General features: G+C 42.2%; 1 protein-coding gene across 3 annotated transcripts in view; it reads right to left on the bottom strand.

The window, feature by feature from the left end:
* The window catches only part of TANC1 (tetratricopeptide repeat, ankyrin repeat and coiled-coil containing 1), a 180,548-nt gene that overhangs the window by 117,292 nt on the left and 42,009 nt on the right, over window positions 1–21,247 (bottom strand). For all 3 annotated transcript variants that reach the window (XM_066612033.1, XM_066612034.1, XM_066612035.1), the window contains exon 3: window positions 10,983–11,062. In XM_066612033.1, coding sequence (XP_066468130.1) covers window positions 10,983–11,043 — 61 coding nt within the window. In that variant the 5' untranslated portion in view covers window positions 11,044–11,062. The remainder of the gene's footprint in view (window positions 1–10,982; window positions 11,063–21,247) is intronic.

Genomic DNA, 21,247 nt, shown 5'->3' with positions numbered 1-21,247 from the left:
CCCTCTTGGGCTTGATCCACACTCCTCACTGCCCCTACTATACTTTTATAGCTCTGAAAAATCACAGTGGCTACCTCCTGAAAAGGAAAGATTGCAATTTGCAGTTTCTCTAGTCACAGAAGAAGCAATGTGATCTTCTATCAATCTCCCATTTTGCTGCTCACGTGTGGAAGCTACTAATAGCAGTTATTTATGGAAATTAATCTGACTGCAATTGGTTGGCAACCTTCAGTCTCGAAAGACTATGGTATAAGCCTACAGCACCCGGTATTCCCAGGAGGTCTCCCATCCAAGTACTAACCAGACCTAACCCTGCTTAGCTTCTGAGATCAGACGAGATCAGGCATGTCTGCTCAAGCTCTAAGAAACCATCAGTGCCATTACCAAACATTTCAAAGGTTTTTGGCAAAAACTGAACAGCAAAGACTTTAGGACAAGGATGTGTTTCTGCCTCAAAATAGTTCCAGTTTGTCCAACTCTTGCAGCCATTGCTGCTAGAGGCTACAGAAATCCTCAGACACAAAGTTAAAGACAAATTTTAAAAATACACACACACACAAACACACACACAAATCAATGTCCATTGTCAAATTTTGAAGATTTGAAACTACAATGGAAGTTATTTCCTTTACTATCAAAAACAATTGATCCATTCCAAAGACTGCTTTCCTAGTTATTTGTTCTAAGTGAAAGACAACTTCTTCAGATAATGAAAATGTTCAAGCATTATGAATTATTAGGCCTTTTTGAAGTAACTATTGCCTGTGGCTAATCTACAAATATGAAACCTCTTAATGCTTAAATATTTCATTGGATTTAAAAACTCCCTAGAAACTGTAATACCACACCAAATACTTACTTCTCAGCAACAAAAAATGCCACTGTACTAAACTCTTTTATAATAATCAAGAACCGCAGAAAATGAGCACAGCAGCATGGAATAAATTAGAAACAGACCCAAATATTAGGGTGAAACAAAGCATCTTCTGTTGAGGAATGCATTTAGAAGAATGACTGAAAGTCAGGCTGTAACTTGAAAAGATTCTAGCAGAAGTATAACATTTAAAACTAAGAGATTCAGACTGTCCTTACCAGAAAGATCTTTTTCATTTAGAATTCAAAATTTGTCAGACAGGGCTTGCATAACAAAAGCGCTAAATGGATTGGCCTATTCAGCTTTAAGACATCAAAACCTATTGTGAGATTCTGAAATCCAGGAGTTTATCAATAAAATTGGAAACATATCATAAAAGAACAAACTACTGGTTTAACTTGCAAGCATGTTACAAATACCTGGGTTTAACAAGACAACATCAAAAGGCAGGCAAAAGTAAAAACAATGATTTAAATTAAAATCTTCAGGCAAAGAGACTATCCCTTGCTCTTCGAGAAAAGCATTCTAAAAGGCCTAGAAAGTAAAGAAAAGGACTATGCAGGTTGGCAGGTTGATGAGTTAAGAAAATTCATTTAATTTAGCATAAGTAAATTGGCGATTAAGCAATTATGTTTACGGCAAAGATTTTTGAACAGGTGTCCTTTTTGCTTTACACTACAGTATGTCTCCTCCTAGAAACTGGGGCAGAAATTGGTGTGGGGAGAAGTTGGAGGAGACTGATACCCAAATTCAGGGCTGCACATAGCATGTGCGATTCATGCCTGGTGCGTGTAGCCAATACAAAACAGGTTGGAAAGGTTAACGAGCTTTATTTACATGGAAGAAAGACAGTATACACAGCAAAAGGTCTTTGTGCAACTGCTCTGCCCTGAGGCAGAAATATCATCCTTTTATACAAAGCATGCCATTCTTGTTACTGGGCAGAAAAAGACCACATATACACACTACCAGAGAGTTTCAGAAGTAAGTATTAATTTCAAGGTTCCCACTTTTTGCCTCTGACCACAACCAGTTTTATCTATCCAGTTTCTTGATTAACTGCTGTACCTGTCAATCTCTTGTTCCTTGATTGAGGCATTGATCTAAGATGGAGGTACTTTGGTTCATAAACAACAGGCTTCTCCTTTACAATCAAGGATCTTTTAGGTTTCATTAGCAGCATGAGAAGATACTGTTCAGCACTTGCTCTTAAGTCACCAGAACAAAAGGTTCCATCAGACAATGAGCAAAGTTCAGTTTCATACTCTAGGCCTGGGGTCGGCAACCCGCGGGTCCGGAGCCGCATGCAGCTCTTTCAGCCGTCTGCTGCAGCTCAGGAGTCCGGGTGAAAGTGACAAAGGGGGTGACAGAGCGTCTCTCTGTCACCCCCTTTGCTAAACTAATTATGCAGTCCCCCCTCTGCCCTCGCCCCCCAGCCTCCGCCCCCCAGCTCCAACGGAAAGGAGGACCCACAAGCCAGCCCACGTTGGATGCCAAGAAGTCACTCCGTGCGCAAAGATGCACAGGGGGCGTCCCAAGCACTGCCGTGCTCCCCTCTTCCAGCACCCACGTCGCGTGCCCAAACACCTCTGGGCGGTTGGTTCGAGCTGCAGCTTACAAGGAAGGAGTGCGCGGGACACTGCCAGACACCCAGCTGGGCAGGGAGAGCGCGCGACCCTGGAGACCCCCAGGAGCAAGGTGAGGCGCACGCTGCCCACTTGGGGAGTTTGGCGCCAGTGGAGAGCCTCTCCCTGCAGGCGGTGGGGGGCGCCTGGAGAGCCGGCTCGCTCCCTGCGCAGCAGTACCAGGACACGTAGCCTGCGCTGCAAGGGGGTTGCTCTCTGGAGGCTGCAGCGCTGGAGGGGGGCGCAACATGGAGCTTCCAGGCTGCCCCCCAGTGCCTGCCATGGGGCGTTTCTTTCCCGCCACGTTGCATGACATGCTGCTGCCTGCTGGTGCATTTGGCTTGCAGCGGAAATGCGGTCATGGGGAAGGGGTCTCCGCCTGCAGGCTCTCCCTGGCCCTTTGTTCGCGCCCTCCCCTCGCCGTGGCTCAGCCCGCTCATTGCACGGGGTGGGGGGAAGGAGTGTGTGGGGTGTGTGTAGGGGTGGGTAAGTGAGTGTGGGGTGTGTGTGTGAAAGGGTGGGTGTGGGTAAGTGTGAGTGTGTGGGTGGGTTTTAGATGTCAAAAGGCTTTTGTGGCTCCTGAGGTTTTCTTTTCTCTGGAAAACGGGTTCAAATGGCTCTTTGAGTGTTTAAGGTTGCCTACCCCTGCTAGGCCAGCGCTTCTCAACATTCATCCCCTGCCGTACCACTTCGCATGGTCTACCTATTGGAAGAACCACCTGAAATAACTGGCAATGATGTCATCGCCAGTTACTTCTGGATTAAGAGGTTAGATGCAACGCCACAAACACTGTTGGACTGTCAGGACAGACAGGAGGGTTTTGTTGAGTGTGTGAAAACTGTGCACTGGAGCTCTGCCTGCCACGGCAGCAGATGTCCAGGAGTCTCACAAGTACCACCAGACACCACCTCAAGTACCACTGGTGGTATCTATACCACTGGTTGAAAAACACTGATCTAGACTTCTAGATCTAAAATAGCTGCAATAGCACCCAGCTGGAGCAGCCTAGACATAGAAGGGCATTTACTTTGGCCCGGCTTAATGCACTACCCTCAGCAGTGCAGGAGGGACGGTATAAAAAGATCCCCTGGGCAGAGCGCCTTTGCCCATGCGGAATGGAACAGATAGAAACAACTGAACACATTCTGTTGTGGTGTATATATTACAAGAAGATACGTGAAGAACTTATTTCTCCTTTGATTAGCCGACTTTTCGGTTGCACAGAGCAACAATGTATGTATGTACTGTTATCTGATTCCAATCCTATGTTTACATATAGTGTCGCTAAATTTTTTACTGCTGCAATGGGCTTTAGGAAAAGGATCTTAAATATGGATGAACCTCAGTAGTTAGAGCATAGTCTGCTAGATATATTGCAATTGCTTTAGGGGAGATGGCTGGAAGCTGTTGCTGGTTACCTCAGAACTGTTTTAAACATAATTATAAATTGTTTTATCGTTTTAAATTTAATCATAATATATTGCATACCTTTGTATACTTATACATTTTGATATTTTATATGTGGCTGGTCTTATGACTGTAATAAAGTTCTACTACTACTAGATCTAAAATAGCTGAAAATCCGTTTTTGGTCCCTTAAAATCTCCAAAGGTGATCGGAGTTATGCTCCAGTTGCCTCCAAAGAGCTTTCTGAAGGCTGCAGAGGATGTGCACATCCACCCACAGCATCTGTGGCCTTCAGAATGCCTCCTAGAGGCAAAAAGAGGCGACTTCCAGCTTTCAGACGAAAACCAGAAGTGACATATGTACGACTTTAAAAGGATTTTAGGAGGGCTGAAGAAGCTCTCCAGGGTTTCCCCAGCCCTCAGAATACCTTTTAAAGGCATAAAATCATTTCAGAACGGAAACCCCGTGGATACTGGGCACGCCTGTATAGGATTGCAGCCCCAAAGATACACTTTGATGCAAAATGATTCAGGCTGCAATTCTATACTTACTTGAAAGTAAGCACCATTGAATACAATAGGACCTACTTCTGAGTAGACATGAGTAAGACTATGCTCTAAATCTGTCATACTAGTAACATTTTTTCCTATAGACTGGACACTTCTCTTTTCGTCTTCCATGTTTTCCTCCACAATACTTGCATGGCTCCAACATATTCCATATTGTTCTGCCATCTACATTCTCCCTCTGTTTCTTGTGGATTATATAAACAGCTCCACTGTCAGTCCCCTCTATCATTCTATTCCTGTTCTAATCTTATCCTTAGCCAGCTCTGCTGCTCTACAAATATCCAAAGTTTTCTCTCGAGTCAAAACAGCAGCTCTCAGCAATGTCTCTGACTGTCTTGGATTCCACATACTGTCCAAATTCCTTATCAGAGAGGCTTTAACAGTTCCAAAATTACAGCTTGCTGCAAGCATTCTTAAAATAGTGCAATAATCTCCAATGTCGTTCCCCTGTTGCTTGATTGCAGGTAAAGAAATTATATCTTTCCACTGTTTCATTCCTTCTGGACCCTAAGTGGGGCACAAAACAAGCCATTCATACAGACTGAGTATGTTGCGTTTGGGGGAATAACTGCACATAGTGCTTCAGTTATTTCTCTCCCCTTTATTCTAATCAAATAAATAATAATTTTATTTTCAGAGCTTCCTTGATATCTCTTATGAGGGCTTTTACATTAGCCTGTTGCAACGTGTTGCCTTCTAAAGACCTACTTGGTAGGTTCAGAAATGCCCCGAAGGAAGAACGATTTTGCAATTGTGGCCTCAGAGAGGCAGACTCTCTTCCACACATTGTTCTGCACTGTACTTTCAATCAAGTGCTCAGAGACCAGTATCTCCCCTCATTGTCAGGAATCAAAAAAGGTCTCTCTGAGATCACCTCTTTACAACTTTTGCTGGAGGGTGAATCTGAATTAGTGACCCTTCCAGTTGCTAAATTTTTATATTTGAGCAACTTGAAGCGGGCTAACCTGCTGGTCCTAAGCAACTTGGAGCAACTCTATAAGTAAATTGTGGTGTTTTAACCCTTATTTTTATCTCTCTTTTAACATATACCTTCATACATGACTATCTGGAGATATTAGTTGTAAAACTATATGCCTAATAAAGGTTTGTTGTTGTTGTTGTATGGATATCTCTTATGACTTTGTCCACATACAAACTGAATTCTTCTTTTCAAGTCCTCCATGTCTTGGTGAGGTTCTGGGCTTGTAGGTTTAATACCCCTGGTAGCTTCAGGTTGTCCAATTTCCACATCTTCTATACATTTTCGTTATTTGTTTCCAACTCACTGTTTGTAGTTCTTCATCCATTTAGGATTTTATCACTTCTTTTGACACCATGTTTTAAGTAGTAATGCCTGCTTTCAATCACGAAACTTCTCAAAATTTAAAACTACTTTATTAAAGACCAACTGCCACAGAGCCTTCCACCTAGGTCTCTAGCTTGCAAAAACTGAAAATGGTTACTGTATGGCCTAAATAGCCTCCGATATAAACCAGCTCCCTCTGTTGACACTTTCTCACACTGCTACAAATACTAAGCCTGCAGCAATGATATTTGAATTTTGACTCATACACAGAAACATTACTAGACTCCACCTTTCAACCTCCATTCAGAAATGCCCAAGATGGCATACACAAGAACAATTCTGAAGATAACATCTTTAAAATGTTAACGCAAGCAGAAGACAGGACATAATGACCACATGGTGAAGGCTCTTATTCTACCAGGTTCTTGGCTATTATTGCAGATTGGTTTGTTGTTTTAACCTCTACCACTTGCTGTTTTCATTGTTGTTTCCAATTTATTGTTTTTAAATGCTGTTTTATATTGATTAGTATGAGCTAGAGACTTTTTATCACCAGAAAGATGGGACAGAAATATTTTTAGAAACAAACACAGAGTCATTCAAATGACCAACTTGAACAAAAAGCCTATGGGAACTGGAAAGTCCTCACTTTGTTCCAGAAAATCATCAATGAAAGATCCATGCTGATCTTCCATAACAATGCGTTTCAAAACCTAAGCACAATAACAGAAGCCCCTGTCATATGCACCCAATCCAGCTTTAAATGGCATCAGAACAAGTCAAAAGTCCTCTCCAGATGAAAGGCAAGCTCATGTGGGAGGAGGCAGCCCTTTAGGTAATGTCATTTAGGCCTCAAACTAACTTCTTTAGTCATGGATAACTTTCTTAGGATACACAACTCATTAACCATTAATTTAAGCCTAGAAACAAATCAGAAGTTACTGGAACTGGTAAATGGTGGAGATATCCTGAAACTCACTGTTAAAAGGCAATCTGCCACAATAAAATATTTATAGTGCACATGGATATTATACCCAGAAAAATGTGAGGCTCCATAATATTATCCATACTTGTGAGATGACAGTTAGCATCACATGATCAATTAAAAAGAAACTTTTAAAAACAAGTTGTGGAAGTTTTCTTCTGAATTATAAAACCTAGCTAAGTCTAGAGATTTGGTACAGTATTTATATTCAAGCAACAAGTATTTGTTCAATACCTTTTAAAATATCTTCTCCAGATTTAAACTATTTTGTAAATTATAAATATGTTTACATTATCTAAATAAGAAGGTTAGACTTTTAAAAACGGATATAAGTCTATTTGGATAAATATTGTTCATCCTCCAGGCTACTTTAAACATTTTAAACTTTATTTGGAAAAATCATATCCTGTTGGCTATTCTTTAAGCAATAAAAAAAATGGAGATCAATTGCCTTTGTTCTCAGCCATTAGAGTCTTCAAAATAGCTATGCTTACCATCCAGTACTTTGGTTATGCTTAAAAGTAACATGGAAGTCAGAGTCAAGATGATTCATGCTTTGAAATGAACTTTAGCCTTGTTGGTTAGGTGAGGTACTCCCACTCAAAGAGAAATGCAACACTTAGTTCACACACCTGCTTTGACAATGCTTTTAGCAACTGTGAGAGAAAGGGTGATGTTTGACCTATACCCAGAGAAGGACCAGGCACAAATCCAGATACAGGTCAAGCCTAGGATGAAAGTATAAGTTGATGTTACCAAGTTAATCTTAGAACTTCTTTCACCTTTTGTTATGCATTATCTGAAGGTGCTGTAGAATAGCTTCAAAAGGAATCTATATATAAAAAAACAAATATCCTGACAGACTCATCAGCACCCAGCCCAAACCCCTGGACCTAGAAACTTGAAATTTGGGGAGTATCCCTTCCATGATCTAAGGATCCACTAAGGAATTTTTAGCAAAGTTCAGCTACCCCAAGATTGACAAGCTTTTCTCCTAAGAACTTGTGCTATTGCCAGCCCTTGCTCTGCTTATCCCTGTTCCAGTGAGAGGAGAGTTACGGAGGGGCACTGGCTCAAGAGTTCTGTAGCGCAGTCTCACTTCCCACACAGGAGGCATTGCTCTGCTTATACCTGTGCTCCAGTGAGAAAAGAGTGTGTACTTCACCACTAACAACTTGGCCAAGAAGCTCAGCAACCTCCTCAGACAACACTCTTGGTTGTCTTCAAGTTATGCAAAACTGACAAATTTGCAGAAACCCTCCTGTAGTTTGCGGTCCCTTCTTATTTTGTGTGGAAAAATAACAACAAGTTCATGAGAAATAAATGCAGGAAGGATGCCTGTGGCTGGCTAGGAGTGAAGAAGGACCATGCACTGGGAAGGATATATACCAGGGGTGCTAAACTTAAGGCCCGGGGGCTGGATACGGTGCTGAGTAGTGCTGAGGTGTTACTGCTGAAAGGGCAGCCCACATGAAAATTGGGAGCTCCTATATCTTGAAATATGATCAAGATTTGCATATTTTCTCTTCTGTCATTTGCAGCTAATGAGTTCCTAAGTGATAAAAAGTATTTATTTTTGGTTATGACCTGTTTAATATCATGTCCTGCCTAATGACATCACTTCTGGCCCTTAGCAGGCATCATGAATGCTATTCGGCCCTCAGTATGAAACGAGTTTGACACCCCTGGTGTACACCATCCACCCAAACAATGAGTGATATAATCTCTCCTGCTTCTACATGAGGTTCAAGGCCCAATGTCCTTTACAGACCTGAAGACTGTGAATGGTGTCCTCCATCCCACATTGCAGTCTACATGCAAGGCTTGCTGGAGGATGACAAGCACTGGGACACTATACTGGAGGAAACTGCCCTGTGTGATTTTCCTTTCAAGCTGCAGGAGAACATCACAGTGAGGTTAGTGTTCTGTCAGCTCTCTGGGAGAAGTACAAAGACAGTCTCTCAGACAACATCACATAGCAGGTGGAGAGGAGTTGCAAGGCAGTGCACAGCACATGATGGACAAGGCATACAACAGATCCCTGGTGCTGACTGAGGACACATTGTTGGTTTGGGTGGACAGCGTTTGCCACAGTATGGCCTGCCTCAGCCAACAAGATCTGGAGGAGTTTTGGGGAGCAGGGACTATCTAAGGGAGACCAGCTATAACACAAATTCGCAGTGTCACAAGAGGTGGCAAATAACAAGGGTTCACTGACAGATGAGCAGCTCGCTGTCTATTGGTAGGTCCTTAGCAGCGTTGAGTCAGGTGCTGAGCAAGTCTTTTTCCTGGATGCTCCTAGGAATACTGGGAAGACCTTATCAGCTTGCTCCTGGCGAAAGGTAAGGAGTGATTGTGGCATCACCTTAGCTGTCACATCTTCTGGCATTGCTGCTATGCTACTGGAGGAAGGCAAGACAGCCCACACTGCCTTCAAGCTGGTCCTCAACCTCATCCATGCAGAAACACCCCTGCACAGCATCTCTAAACAAAGCAACATGGCCCAAGTGCTGTGAGACTGTAAGCTCATTGTTTGGGATGGGAGCACCATGGTGCACAAGGGGGGTTATGAGGCACTACGCATAACCCTCAAAGACATCAGGGACAACGAGGGAGTGACAGGAAGGAAAAGTCAATGTGCTACTGGCTGGAGACTTCCAGCAGACTATGCCAGTAGTGTCAGGAAGAACTCAAGCTGATGAGGTTAAGATATGTGTCAAGGCACCCTACCTATGTCCCTCATCTGGAAACTCTCTCTCAGGAAGAACATGAGGGTCCACTCTGTCTCTGAACTCACAAAACTAGGTGGGTCCCGATAAAGCAGTGATTTTCAACCTTTTTCATCTCATGGCAATACTGGCAAGGCACTAAAAATGGGCAAGGCACACCATCTGTTTTTGACAATTGACAAGGCACACTGTGCTGTCAATGGTAGACTCACATCCCCCAATGGTCCTATTGATAAATAACCTTCTCCCAAATTCCCGTGGCACACCTGGCTACAATTCACAGCACACCAGTGTGCCACGGCATAGTGGTTGAAAATGGCTGCGATAGAGTGTCATTTTAAAAAGTGGGTCCTAATGCTAAAACATTTGAGAACCACTGCCCTTTACTACTACTACTACTACTACTACTACTACAACAACAACAACAACAACAACAAAACCTTTATTAGACATAAATAAATGCCCTTAATATAGCTGCCCTTTAACATAGCTGAATGTTGGAACTGGTAGATTCAGTTTTATTCTACCTTGGTTTTGGTCAAACCAAGACAGAAAACACTTTCATCGTTCACTTTACAATTGAGAATTATTTAAACTAGAATAATAATTTTAATTAAGATGGCGATTTTTAGAGAAAAATAATGTTGTGAAAATACACGTTTTTTTCCTAATGTTTATTCTGGTTTTATTTGTCATAGTTTACCCAACACTGTCTCCAACAAGCTCAGGTCAACATGGTTCCTCATAGCTCCCCTTTTCCCCCTTTTTTTTTTCTCACAACACCCTTGTGAGATAGATTAAACCAAGAGACAGTTATTGACCTAAAATCACCCAATATGCTTCATGAATGAAAGGGGACTCAAGTGCCTTTGGTCCTGCTTTAACTGCTATACACATTGGCTCCGAATGGTTATCAGCATTCTTAAAATTTAGTATAGTTATTACATTTACAACTCAATCCTGTTCTCCCCCCCACTGATGCAGAGGTGCCAAAATGGTTACAGAGGCATCCTGTGGCCAGTTGCAGAGATCTCCTCTAGGTAAGAGAACAGAAGTAAGCCTCCACGGTGTGGGGGTAGTCTACTTGGACCTCCACTAGTCTACTTGGACTTGCACTTCTTTTTAGAAAGAAGATGGAGATTCTCAGGAATCTTCACTCAATACTAAATTGGGTGCACCCACAGCCCTGAAGATAATGGAGCATTTGTTCTCCTGACTCTTTCCTCATTCATCAGGTCACATTTAATGTAGTTTATTACTAGTACACTATAACATTAGCAAAGTGGAGGTCAGACCTGGTCTTTTTCACATTGGAATGGACTGTCCACCAAATAAGCAACTTAGCATCATTTAAGACATATAATGATAAACTTTAAAAAGTACAGTTATAATTAAGTACGTGTTTCCATCATGAGTAGTTTTATTGTTTGATTCAGCTCCACCAGAGAAATCATTTTGTAGCTCACCAATATTTTAATACACTTACCAGATTCCTTTTTGCTTGCCTTCCCACCATCTCTGCTTTTCTTCAAAACTGCTTTTAACATTTTAAAGCTGCTCTTTTCCCTAAAAAGAGCGAGAGGGTAGAGAAAATCAGTTTTAGATGACACAGACACACATACACAGAGACACATACACAGAGACAATGCGAATACATGCAATTTTTTGCGTAAGTCTCATTAGCAACAAACTGTATAAGACATTAATTATAAACATGTTGATAGTTTACTTTTATTTTACATGACCATGCTATATTAGTTAAACCAAATATTGAAGCAACAAGGAATGTTTTAATACAAGAACCAAGTGACTAGGGGTTTACTGTCTTGTTATAAAGAAAAACAGCTCACAACATTCTCCACATTCCATATATAATTAAGGTTACAAGGCTAAACCTGGATAAGTTACCATTAGGCACCCGGGCACAAGCATGTCTGGCTTTTGACCAGAGTTCATCAGGCGGGGAAGCAAGCTAAACACACCACTGAATCAACAATAAATTGATGGAAGTACGGGTGAGACTGAAATAAAATGGCTCAATATGTTTTAAAATTCCTATATAAGAACAGGATTAAAAAATTCTACACTGAGTAGGAAGACAATTTTAAACATTTCAATGTATTCCACAGATGATGCTCTTTTAAAGGCAAAATTACTGAAAACATATTCTGGCATGTTTTTTCCTTCGTTTTATTCCAGATTCTTACCAGAGTCCCTAAACAAGTGAACTGCATGAATGCAATTGCTAGTTTTGAACTAGCACAACTATTTGGCAATTCAATAGTTTTAAGCCCCATTGAAATAAATAAGATGTGCTAGTAATGATTAACCTTATCAAGACATAAACCATTGAAGTGAATTTTGGAAGCTCAGGAGAAAGCATATCCCAACTGCAATATTCTACACAGACCAAGTTAACAGAACTCTGTCTTGGCTTCCCTCTTTCTTCAGTCTTTATTCTTTGCTTTGCTCACTTCTTTATCTTCTGTTCCTCAACTTCAGTTTTCACTTGACTTCAATTATGCTGTCCAGGTTGAAACTTAACCTACAAGCTTTTAATAAAGCCCTACCCTGCCCACACATTTTTGCACAGCTCCTAGTATTGCTCAGCCTTTAGACATTGGACTGCGTGAACAGAAATGCCAGATCTTGCCATACTATTCAGGCTCCAGATATCATAACAGAGAATGATCATCTCTATTCAGAAAAGTACAAATGCATAAAATATGATGAAATGTTGAACACATTTATTTAATCGTTTATTCTTATAAGTCCCCACCCCCAAGTGGATATCTGTTCATCAAGATTCAGTCAAGTTCTTGCCTTTTTGCACATTAAGATGAAAACATTTGTATGTAAACTTGGCAAAATCTAAGGCTCATACACAAAGATTTCATGTTCAAACACCCAGCCATCCCATTTGGTTATTCACTTCTCCATATGGAGGATGGTCACTCAACTCTGGTTGACTTGATTCACGCTAAGCTGCTGTTTTTGACTACTTGAGTTGACTCGAGTCATGGCCGTCACTGACCCAACTCCACTTGTGACTACTTTGACTCTGGACTCAAAACGATGCATGTACCTATATCTAACGTGTGTGTGATCTTGCTTACTTACACATCCAACACCACCTTCCTTTTTTCTGCACTTTTTGACTCAAAATGATTCAGACTTGTGACTCGAAGAACTTGAAATTTTTTCCAGTCAAGTCACAGTGCACTCACGCTATGACCTGCATGTCAAGAGGCTTGTGACTCGCGATCCAACTTGTGCTTAGCGACTTGGGCACTTCCTTGATAGAGAAGGGAGGATGTGAGAAAAAGTTCCATCCGAATCTCTTCTCATGGTCAATCTTGAAACAGACAGTTTAGCAGGCTGTAAATCCAGGTTTGAATTTCAAGGGGAAGCAGCATAACTGAAATTAATATATCTGTACTTCAGACGGCTTCAGAATAATTCGACCAGCCTTCAGAAAAAACAGTGAACAGAACAGAGATAGGACATTCTCTTGTACTTCAAGAACTAAACAACACAGATTATTTGGCTATACAGGAGGCCGTATTCACGGATCCTGTACCTGCAGATTCACTTATCCATGGATTGGGTTTGCGGGGCCCTTACCACACACATCCCCTCTGGAGACTAGGGTGGTTCACTAGGCCTCATTTCCAGTTTTTTTAAAAACCAGAAGTGATGTTTTTTTCTACTGTAAGGCTCAGTCTGAGCCAGGCAGATGCCACAGATGGACTTGTGCAACCTCTTCTGAGCTCAAACGACCCTTTGAAGATGAGAGTCCGGCCTTGGGGCCTTTCAGAAGTACCCTGTGTGAATGCTAAATGCAAGGGAGTAGCAACAGAATACAGGTATCTTGTTAACTTGTGTATTCCCAGAGGCTCATGCTAACATGGAGAAAAACAAAAACATTTTTTGGTACAGAATGGTGCTGACATTGAAAATGCACAAGCATCTTACAACAGGCATTTGGCAAGCTGTTCTTTGATTAATGTACTTTTTACAATTATATGTTTGCAAAACTCTTATTAGGTATATTATAGCTTTAAATTATAAGATCAAATTGTTTAACATTGTGCAGTTCATATATTCTCTGCCCAAAGCAGCAGCATGCTTCTTTGATGTTTTCAGAGTCCCACAGCTGTGCAAGTAGTGTAAGATTGAGAGACAGCTGTGATTTACATCTCTTGCATTCCAGCCAAGACTACTAGGAGCCTTCATTGTTGCTACTTCCTCTTGCAAACACTGCACCCCTTAATCTCCATTGTTCTCCTTTCCATGTTCCTGAACAACATTTTAGACAGCATGGTTCTAATTTTAGGAGGAAACCCAAGGTCCTTTTCACAAGCCAACACTACATTCATTTTTGAATTTCCCACATATGTAATCTGAATGAAATAACTACAGTAGGCAGAATTTAAAAACAGGATTTTTTTTTACTATGTTTGCCTCAGTCACACGCACGCACTGGAGACTTTAGTGCCGTGTTCGAAAACATCCGACCTAACTCATAAGAACAGTCCCATTGGATCAGGCCATAGGCCCATCTAGTCCAGCTTCCTGTATCTCACAGCGGCCCGCCAAATGCCCCAGGGAACACACCAGAAAACAAGAGACCTGCATCCTGATGCTTCCCTTGCAACTCATTGCACAATATGAATTTAAGCTACATTTCTCCTCTGTGAATGGGGTGATTTGCTACTGAAGATTTTCTAGATTTCTCACATCATTCAATGGCTTAAGCCAGGGGTGTCCAAACCCCGGCCCTTGGGCCACTTGCGGTCCTCGAGGACTCTCAATGCGTCCCTCAGGGAGCCCCCGGTCTCCAATGAGTCTCTGGCCCTCCGGAGATTCATTGGAGGCTGCTCTGGCCTGAAGCAACTGCTCTCAGCGTGAGGGTGACTGTCTGACCTCTCACGTGAGCTGTGGGATGAGAGCTCCCTCCACTGCTTGCTGTTTCACATCTGTGATGCAGTAGCAGCAGCAAAGGAAAGGCCATCCTTGCTTTGTGCAAGGCCTTTTATAGGCCTTGAGCTATTGCAAGACCTTCAATCATTCATATAAGTTCATCTTTAATGTATTCATTTAAGTAAACTTATGTAAATTTATTCAAATTTTAAATGTAAATTAATTCTTTTTTTCCCTGGCCCCCAACACAGTGTCAGAGAGATGATGTGGCCCACCTGGCAAAAACTTTGGACACCCCTGGCTTAAGCCAATAGAACTTTTCCATTACAGATTTTTTACAAGCTTCCAGAAGATTCTTTATGTATCAGATGCATGGGAGGAGTACTAATGTTACCTCCTGCTAGTTTCAAATGGCAAACTGGGATTCGAGTGGGTGGCATTATCCAAAACCCAAAGTGATGTGCAAAAACCAAAAACTTCCCATGTTTGATGTTCAAACTCAAAGTGGGGGGAGGGGGAGGGGAGCAACCACAAGCCAAAATATAACCCAAAAATATCCAACACAAGGGGTGAGTAAAGTGTTGTGCTTTATGAGCAATGGCTCAGCTGATGAACTTAGGGTCCAATCCTATTCAACTTTCCAGCGCTGATTTAGTTGTGCCATTGGGGCATCAAGTGGTAGGGGCACATACAGAGGACTCCTTCAAGTAAGGGAACATTTGTTCCCTTTGCATTGTATTACATTGCATTGCATTGTAGCTACATAGGTGCTGGAGAGTTAGACAGGAGTGGGGCCCTTAGAGATGTAAATGAGGCAAAAATTATAAATATATATAAAAAATCATAAATTATAGGCAAATATCCCTCAAAAAACAATCCCATTGTCCTGCAATGCTCAATTCCAACATACTTGTTTCAGCAATAATCTAAGGCAATGATGCCATTTTAAAAAGAAAACTTTTCAAAGATAAAAGCATATAATCGTACTTTCAAAACCATGGGATCACATTCCACAGATCCTGCCAATGTGACACACAGCACACTGAAAAGCAGTATGAGGTCTTGTTCCTCATGGTTGCTCTTGTGTTATTAATCTATCTCGGGGAGAAAGAGAGAGGTTAAGGGATAATTTGTGTGTTAAAACAGATTGTTGTCCTCTTTCCAAATTAGACTGCTATGAAGAAAACTAATGAGGAACATGAAGCAATCGAGAGACTTTGTGAACATTAAAAAGTCCAATCAGTGCATTTAAACATAAAATACTCTGAAAGCTGTGCCATGCCTTACATTGCGGTGAGGGGATAACGTAATTTGGAAAAGTAGAACAACAAAGAGACTACCAAATAACAGTTTCATGCTACCATAGCACCTTTTAAAAATGCATTTACATGAAATTATTTTCTATCCTTTCCCTTTCCTATTAATTTAACCACAGGATCTAAATTATGGGCATGATGAATGTGCTCTATTGGTACAAAAATCTTCAGCAATAAATAGCACCTACAGTAAGGATATTTGGAACTGAATAGGGCAGTGATTTATCGTTCAGCATGAAAATATTAACCGATCTACTGTGAGATCAGGACATGTGGTGAATAATTAATTAGTATTCCACACAGTACACAGATTTGGAAGGTGACTTTGTAGTAGCAGGCGACAGTTTAGAACAAAGCACTGAAAAGATGATGCCCGTATAAAGAAATGTTAGCCTGCAGCAAGGATGTGGTGGACAAGTTCTTATAGATTAACACAATTTGTTAGTAGATACTACTCTTTCAAAATACAGGTCATAATAAATATTGTTTTTAATAGGAGGATTCAACCATTATGGAAGATCAAATGACAGTTAAATGATTGAGTAGACATGAACTCATGAATGCTTTGAAAATTAAACTGTCCCTGATCCAAACCTGCTCTAGATTTTCATTTCTACTTCTTCCCTGGAAGAGACTGATCAGGTGCAAACCAGCTTAATTTCAGTAATAATACAAAACCAGGCAGTGGCAGACTATTCATTAGGCCCAAGACCAAATGACTGTTAAATCACTGTTAGAGCAGAACACAGAGCAGTGTTTCTCAACCAGTGGTATGGGTACCATCAGTAGTACTTGAGGTAGCATCTGGTGGTACTCACAGCACCCCTGGACCCCTGCCACCTGGCAGCAAGATGAGGGACATGACAATAAGAGGAGGCTTGCCAGGCAGAGGTTCAAAGCATGCTTTTCCATGTTCGAAAAAGCCCTCCAGTCCACCCTGAGCCTCTTACTGATTTCTGTCGTGTCACATCTGGTCTCCCAATCCAGAAGTAACTGGCAATGATGCTATCACCAGTTACTTCCGGTGGTACTTCGATTAGGTGGACCGTGTGAAGTGGTACGACAAAGGTCAAACCTTGAGAAGCACTGACAGAGAGCAAAGTTTTGGAGTGTGGCTTCCTAGCAGATCCATGTTTTGCTCAAAAAAGTACAGGAGAAAATGTTTCTCTCCTAACAGAAGAACCAGAAGAATCTAACAAAATCTTTTGTTTCTCCTAACAAAAGAATTAGGAGGAGGGGTTGAAGATGGGGGAAGGGCAGAATTTGAGACAGAAGAGGCCCACTTCAATACCCGTGACTGACCTATGCCCATGTAGTTGCTCAGCATCCAGGCCAGGGGATAATTTGAAAGTTGGTGGCCTTCTTATCTTAATTCTGAGGCTGGTGCTCTGTACCTAAACAACAGCTCAAGCTCACATACCTTAGATAGAGGACACCAAAGACATTGGGGGAAAAGGCCCCAATTTAAATCTGGGCCCCAACTTAAACTTGAACCTTGGTACTTTCCCCAATTTTAACAACCTTATGTTGAAATGGCAAACAACCTTTACTAATCTTGATCCTCTCACAACACCTCCTTCCTCTAATCTGCTGCATAAATAAATCCTGTTCTCAAAGGGCTATGGAAATTCACATTAAGGTGTGCCTTGGGTTTGGAATTGGAGTCATTCAGGACCAGTTCTATAGTGTTAAACTGTGAAGTACAGGAAATCTTCATGCAGGAAAGGACACTACCATGTTGCATAGGGTACAGTTGGTCAAATTACTGGACTTAATGATGGATACTGGTGGTCCATCAACACTTTGGCATCCAAATAATTTTCTTAAAACATGCATTTTAAGGTATCATTATATGGATATGTGATGGAAAATGTGCATGACTAATGTGTCAGAGGTGTCAACCACAGAATGTGCATAACCACATTCTACAAACCACATTCACTACACCACTGGGGTTGGAACTGAGAATCATATTTTCTCTGCAAAAAGAGAATTCTGGTCTGAGTACTGTCCACATCTGTCTGAAACCCCAGGGAGCTGCTGCCAGTCATTGCAAACTAGTGGTTCTCACACATTTAGCACAGGGACCCACTTTTTAGAATGAGAATCTGTCAGGACCCACCAGAAGTGACATCATCAAGTAGGAACATTTTTAACAATCCTAGGCTGCAATCCTACCCACACTTACCCAGGAGTAAGCCCCATTGACTATCATTTTTAAAAGAATATACATAGTAGCTTGTTAAAGGTACAGGTCGGTAACATTTCCCCAAGTGCAGTCACATACCATGGTGGCATCAAGTCCAATATACTGTAATAAAAATATAATATTGAAATGAATGGGGACCCACCTGAAATTGGCTCACGACCCACCTAGTGGGTCCCGATACACAGTTTGAGAAACACTGTTGTAGACAATACTGAACCAGACTGACCAACAGCCTGATTTGGTAGATGGCAGATTCATAGGCTCACTGGAAATCTATACAACACTTACAGATTTACATTGCACACATTACTCTCTCTGGGCTGGCTGGCTCAGGCTTCTTTCTCCCTTTACAGGAGTGGCCTGAGCAGAACTGCCACCTAAATTGGGACAGTTCTGCTAATTTGAACTCCCCAAAATGAAAAACCACCCACAGGCACTGCAACAGCACTGCTGCAACCACTTCCAACAGACTCTGCTGCACAAGGAGAGGGAGCAAGGCACAGTCCCCTTATCAGCTCCTCCTCATTTTCACTCCCTGTCTTGTTTGAAGTAAATGGAATGGGTAGAGCTCTCCCAACATGTTCAACTCATCCTGTTTATTTCAAAATGCCAAGCTGGACATAACAAGAAGAAAGAAGCCACGAAAAGGAGACCAGATTCATTGACATTCTAAATGACTGTGCCTTAGAGCAGCTAGTCATGGAGCCCACCAGAGGACAGGTGACTCTGGATTTAATATTATGCGGTACACAGGACCCGGTTAGAGATGTCAATGTTATGGAGCCATTAGGGAACAGTGATCATGCTGCGATCCATTTTGACGTGCACGTCGGGGGAAGAATACCAGGCAAATCTCTCACAAAAAACCCTTGACTTCCGACGGGCGGACTTCCCTCAAATGAGGAGGCTGGTTAGAAGGAGGTTGAAAGGGAAGGTAAAAAGAGTCCCATCTCTCCAGAGTGCATGGAGGCTACTTAAAACAACAGTAATAGAGGCCCAGCAGAGGTGTATACCAAAAAGAAAGAAGGGTTCCACTAAATCCAGGAGGGTGCCCGCGTGGCTAACAAGCCAAGTTAGAGAGGCTGTAAATGGAAGTCCTCCGTAAATGGAAGTCTTGCCCTAATGAGGAGAATAAAAAGGAACATAAACTGTGGCAAAATTAACGTAATAAGGTGATACGGGAGGCCAAGTGAGACTATGAGGGACCCATGGCCAGCAACATTAAGGGGAATAATAAAAGCTTCTTCAAATACGTTAGAAGAAGGAAACCCACCAGAGAAGCGGTTGGCCCTCTGGATGGTGAGGGAGGGAAAGGGAAAATAAAAGGAGACTTAGAGATGGCAGAAAAATTAAATGAGTTCTTTGCATCTGTCCTCACGGCAGAAGAACTCGGGCAGATACTGCTGCCCAAACGGCCCCTCCTGACCAAGGAATTAAGTCAGATAGAGGTTAAAAGAGATGTTTCAGACCTCATTGATAAATTAAAGATTAATAAGTCACTGGGCCCTGATGGCATCCACCCAAGAGTTATTAAGGAATTGAAGAATGAAGTTGCTGATCTCTTGACTAAAATATGCAATTTGTCCCTCAAAACGGCCACGGTGCCAGAAGATTGGAAGATAGCAAATATCACGCCTATCTTAAAAAAGGGAAAGAGGGGGGACCCGGGAAACTATAGGCCGGTCAGCCTAACATCTATACCGGGTAAGATGGTGGAATGCCTCATCAAAGATAGAATCTCAAAACACACAGAAAAACAGGCCTTGCTGAGGGAGAAACAGCATGGTTTCTGTAAGGGTAAGTCTCGCCTCATGAACCTTACAGAATTCTTTGAAAAGGTCAACAGGCATGTGGATGCGGGAGAACCCATAGACATTATATATCTGGACTTTCAGAAGGCGTTCGACACGGTCCCTCACCAAAGGCTACTGAAAAAACTCCACAGTCAGGGAATTAAAGGACAGGTCCTCTCATGGATTGAGAACTGGTTGAAGACCAGGAAACAGAGAGTGGGTGTCAATGGGCAATTTTCACAATGGAGAGAAGTGAAAAGCAGTGTGCCCTAAGGATCTGTCCTGGGACCAGTGCTTTTCAACCTCTTCATAAATGACCTGGAGACAGGGGTGAGCAGCGAGGTGGCCAAGTTTGCAGATGACACCAAACTTTTCCGAGTGGTGAAGACCAGAAGTGATTGTGAGGAGCTCCAGAAGGATCTCTCCAGACTGGCAGAATGGGCAGAAAAATGGCAGATGCGCTTCAATGTCAGTAAGTGTAAGGTCATGCACATTGGGGCAAAAAATCAAAACTTTACATATAGGTTAATGGGTTCTGAGCTGTCTGTGACAGATCAGGAGAGAGATCTTGGGGTGGTGGTGGACAGGTCAATGAAAGTGTCGACCCAATGTGCGGCAGCAGTAAAGAAAGCCGATTCTATGCTTGGGATCATTAGAAAAGGTATTGAGAACAAAATGGCTAATATTATAATGCAGTTGTACAAATCAATGGTAAGGCCACACCGGGAGTATTGTGTCCAGTTCTGGTTGCCACATCTAAAAAAAGACATAGTGGAAATGGAAAAGGTGCAAAAGAGAGCAACTAAGATGATTACTGGGCTGGGGCACCTTCCTTAGGAGGAAAGGCTACAGCGTTTGGGCCTCTTCAGCCTAGAAAAGAGGCGCCTGAGAAGGGACATGATTGAGACATACAAAATTATGCAGGGGGTGGACAGAGTGGATAGAGAGATGTTCTTTACACTCTCACAAAACACCAGAACCAGGGAACATCCACTAAAATTGAGTGTTGGGAAAGTTAGGACAGACAAAAGAAAATATTTCTTTACTCAGCGTGTGGTTGGTCTGTGGAACTCCTTGCCACAGGATGTGGTGATGGCGTCTGGCCTGGACGCCTTTAAAAGGGGATTGGACAAGTTTCTGGAGGAAAAATCCATTACAGGTTACAGGCCATGATGCGTATGTGCAACCTCCTGATTTTCGAAATGGGCTATGTCATAATGCCAGATGCAAGAGAGGGCACCAGAATGAGGTCTCTTGTTATCAGGTGTGCTCCCTGGGGCATTTGGAGGGCCGCTGTGAGATACAGGAAGCTGGACTAGATGGGGCTATGGCCTGATCCAGTGGGGCTGTTCTTATGTTCTTATGCGGTGCTGGAAATGAAATAAAGATTGTTCTGCCTTGCCTGCCTCTTCCTCACCTTACCACTCCTTTCGAGGTGGCTATTTTCCTAAATATCTGGGTAGGTGAGAAGGCGCCAAACAGGCGCTAGCAGAAGGGAAAAAAGAAAATC

Source organism: Tiliqua scincoides, chromosome 1 (assembly GCF_035046505.1).
Source record: "Tiliqua scincoides isolate rTilSci1 chromosome 1, rTilSci1.hap2, whole genome shotgun sequence".
NCBI classification, from domain to species: domain Eukaryota; kingdom Metazoa; phylum Chordata; class Lepidosauria; order Squamata; family Scincidae; genus Tiliqua; species Tiliqua scincoides.
The sequence above is the reverse complement of the archived record's forward strand: the minus strand, read 5'-3'. Positions and strand labels throughout refer to the sequence as shown.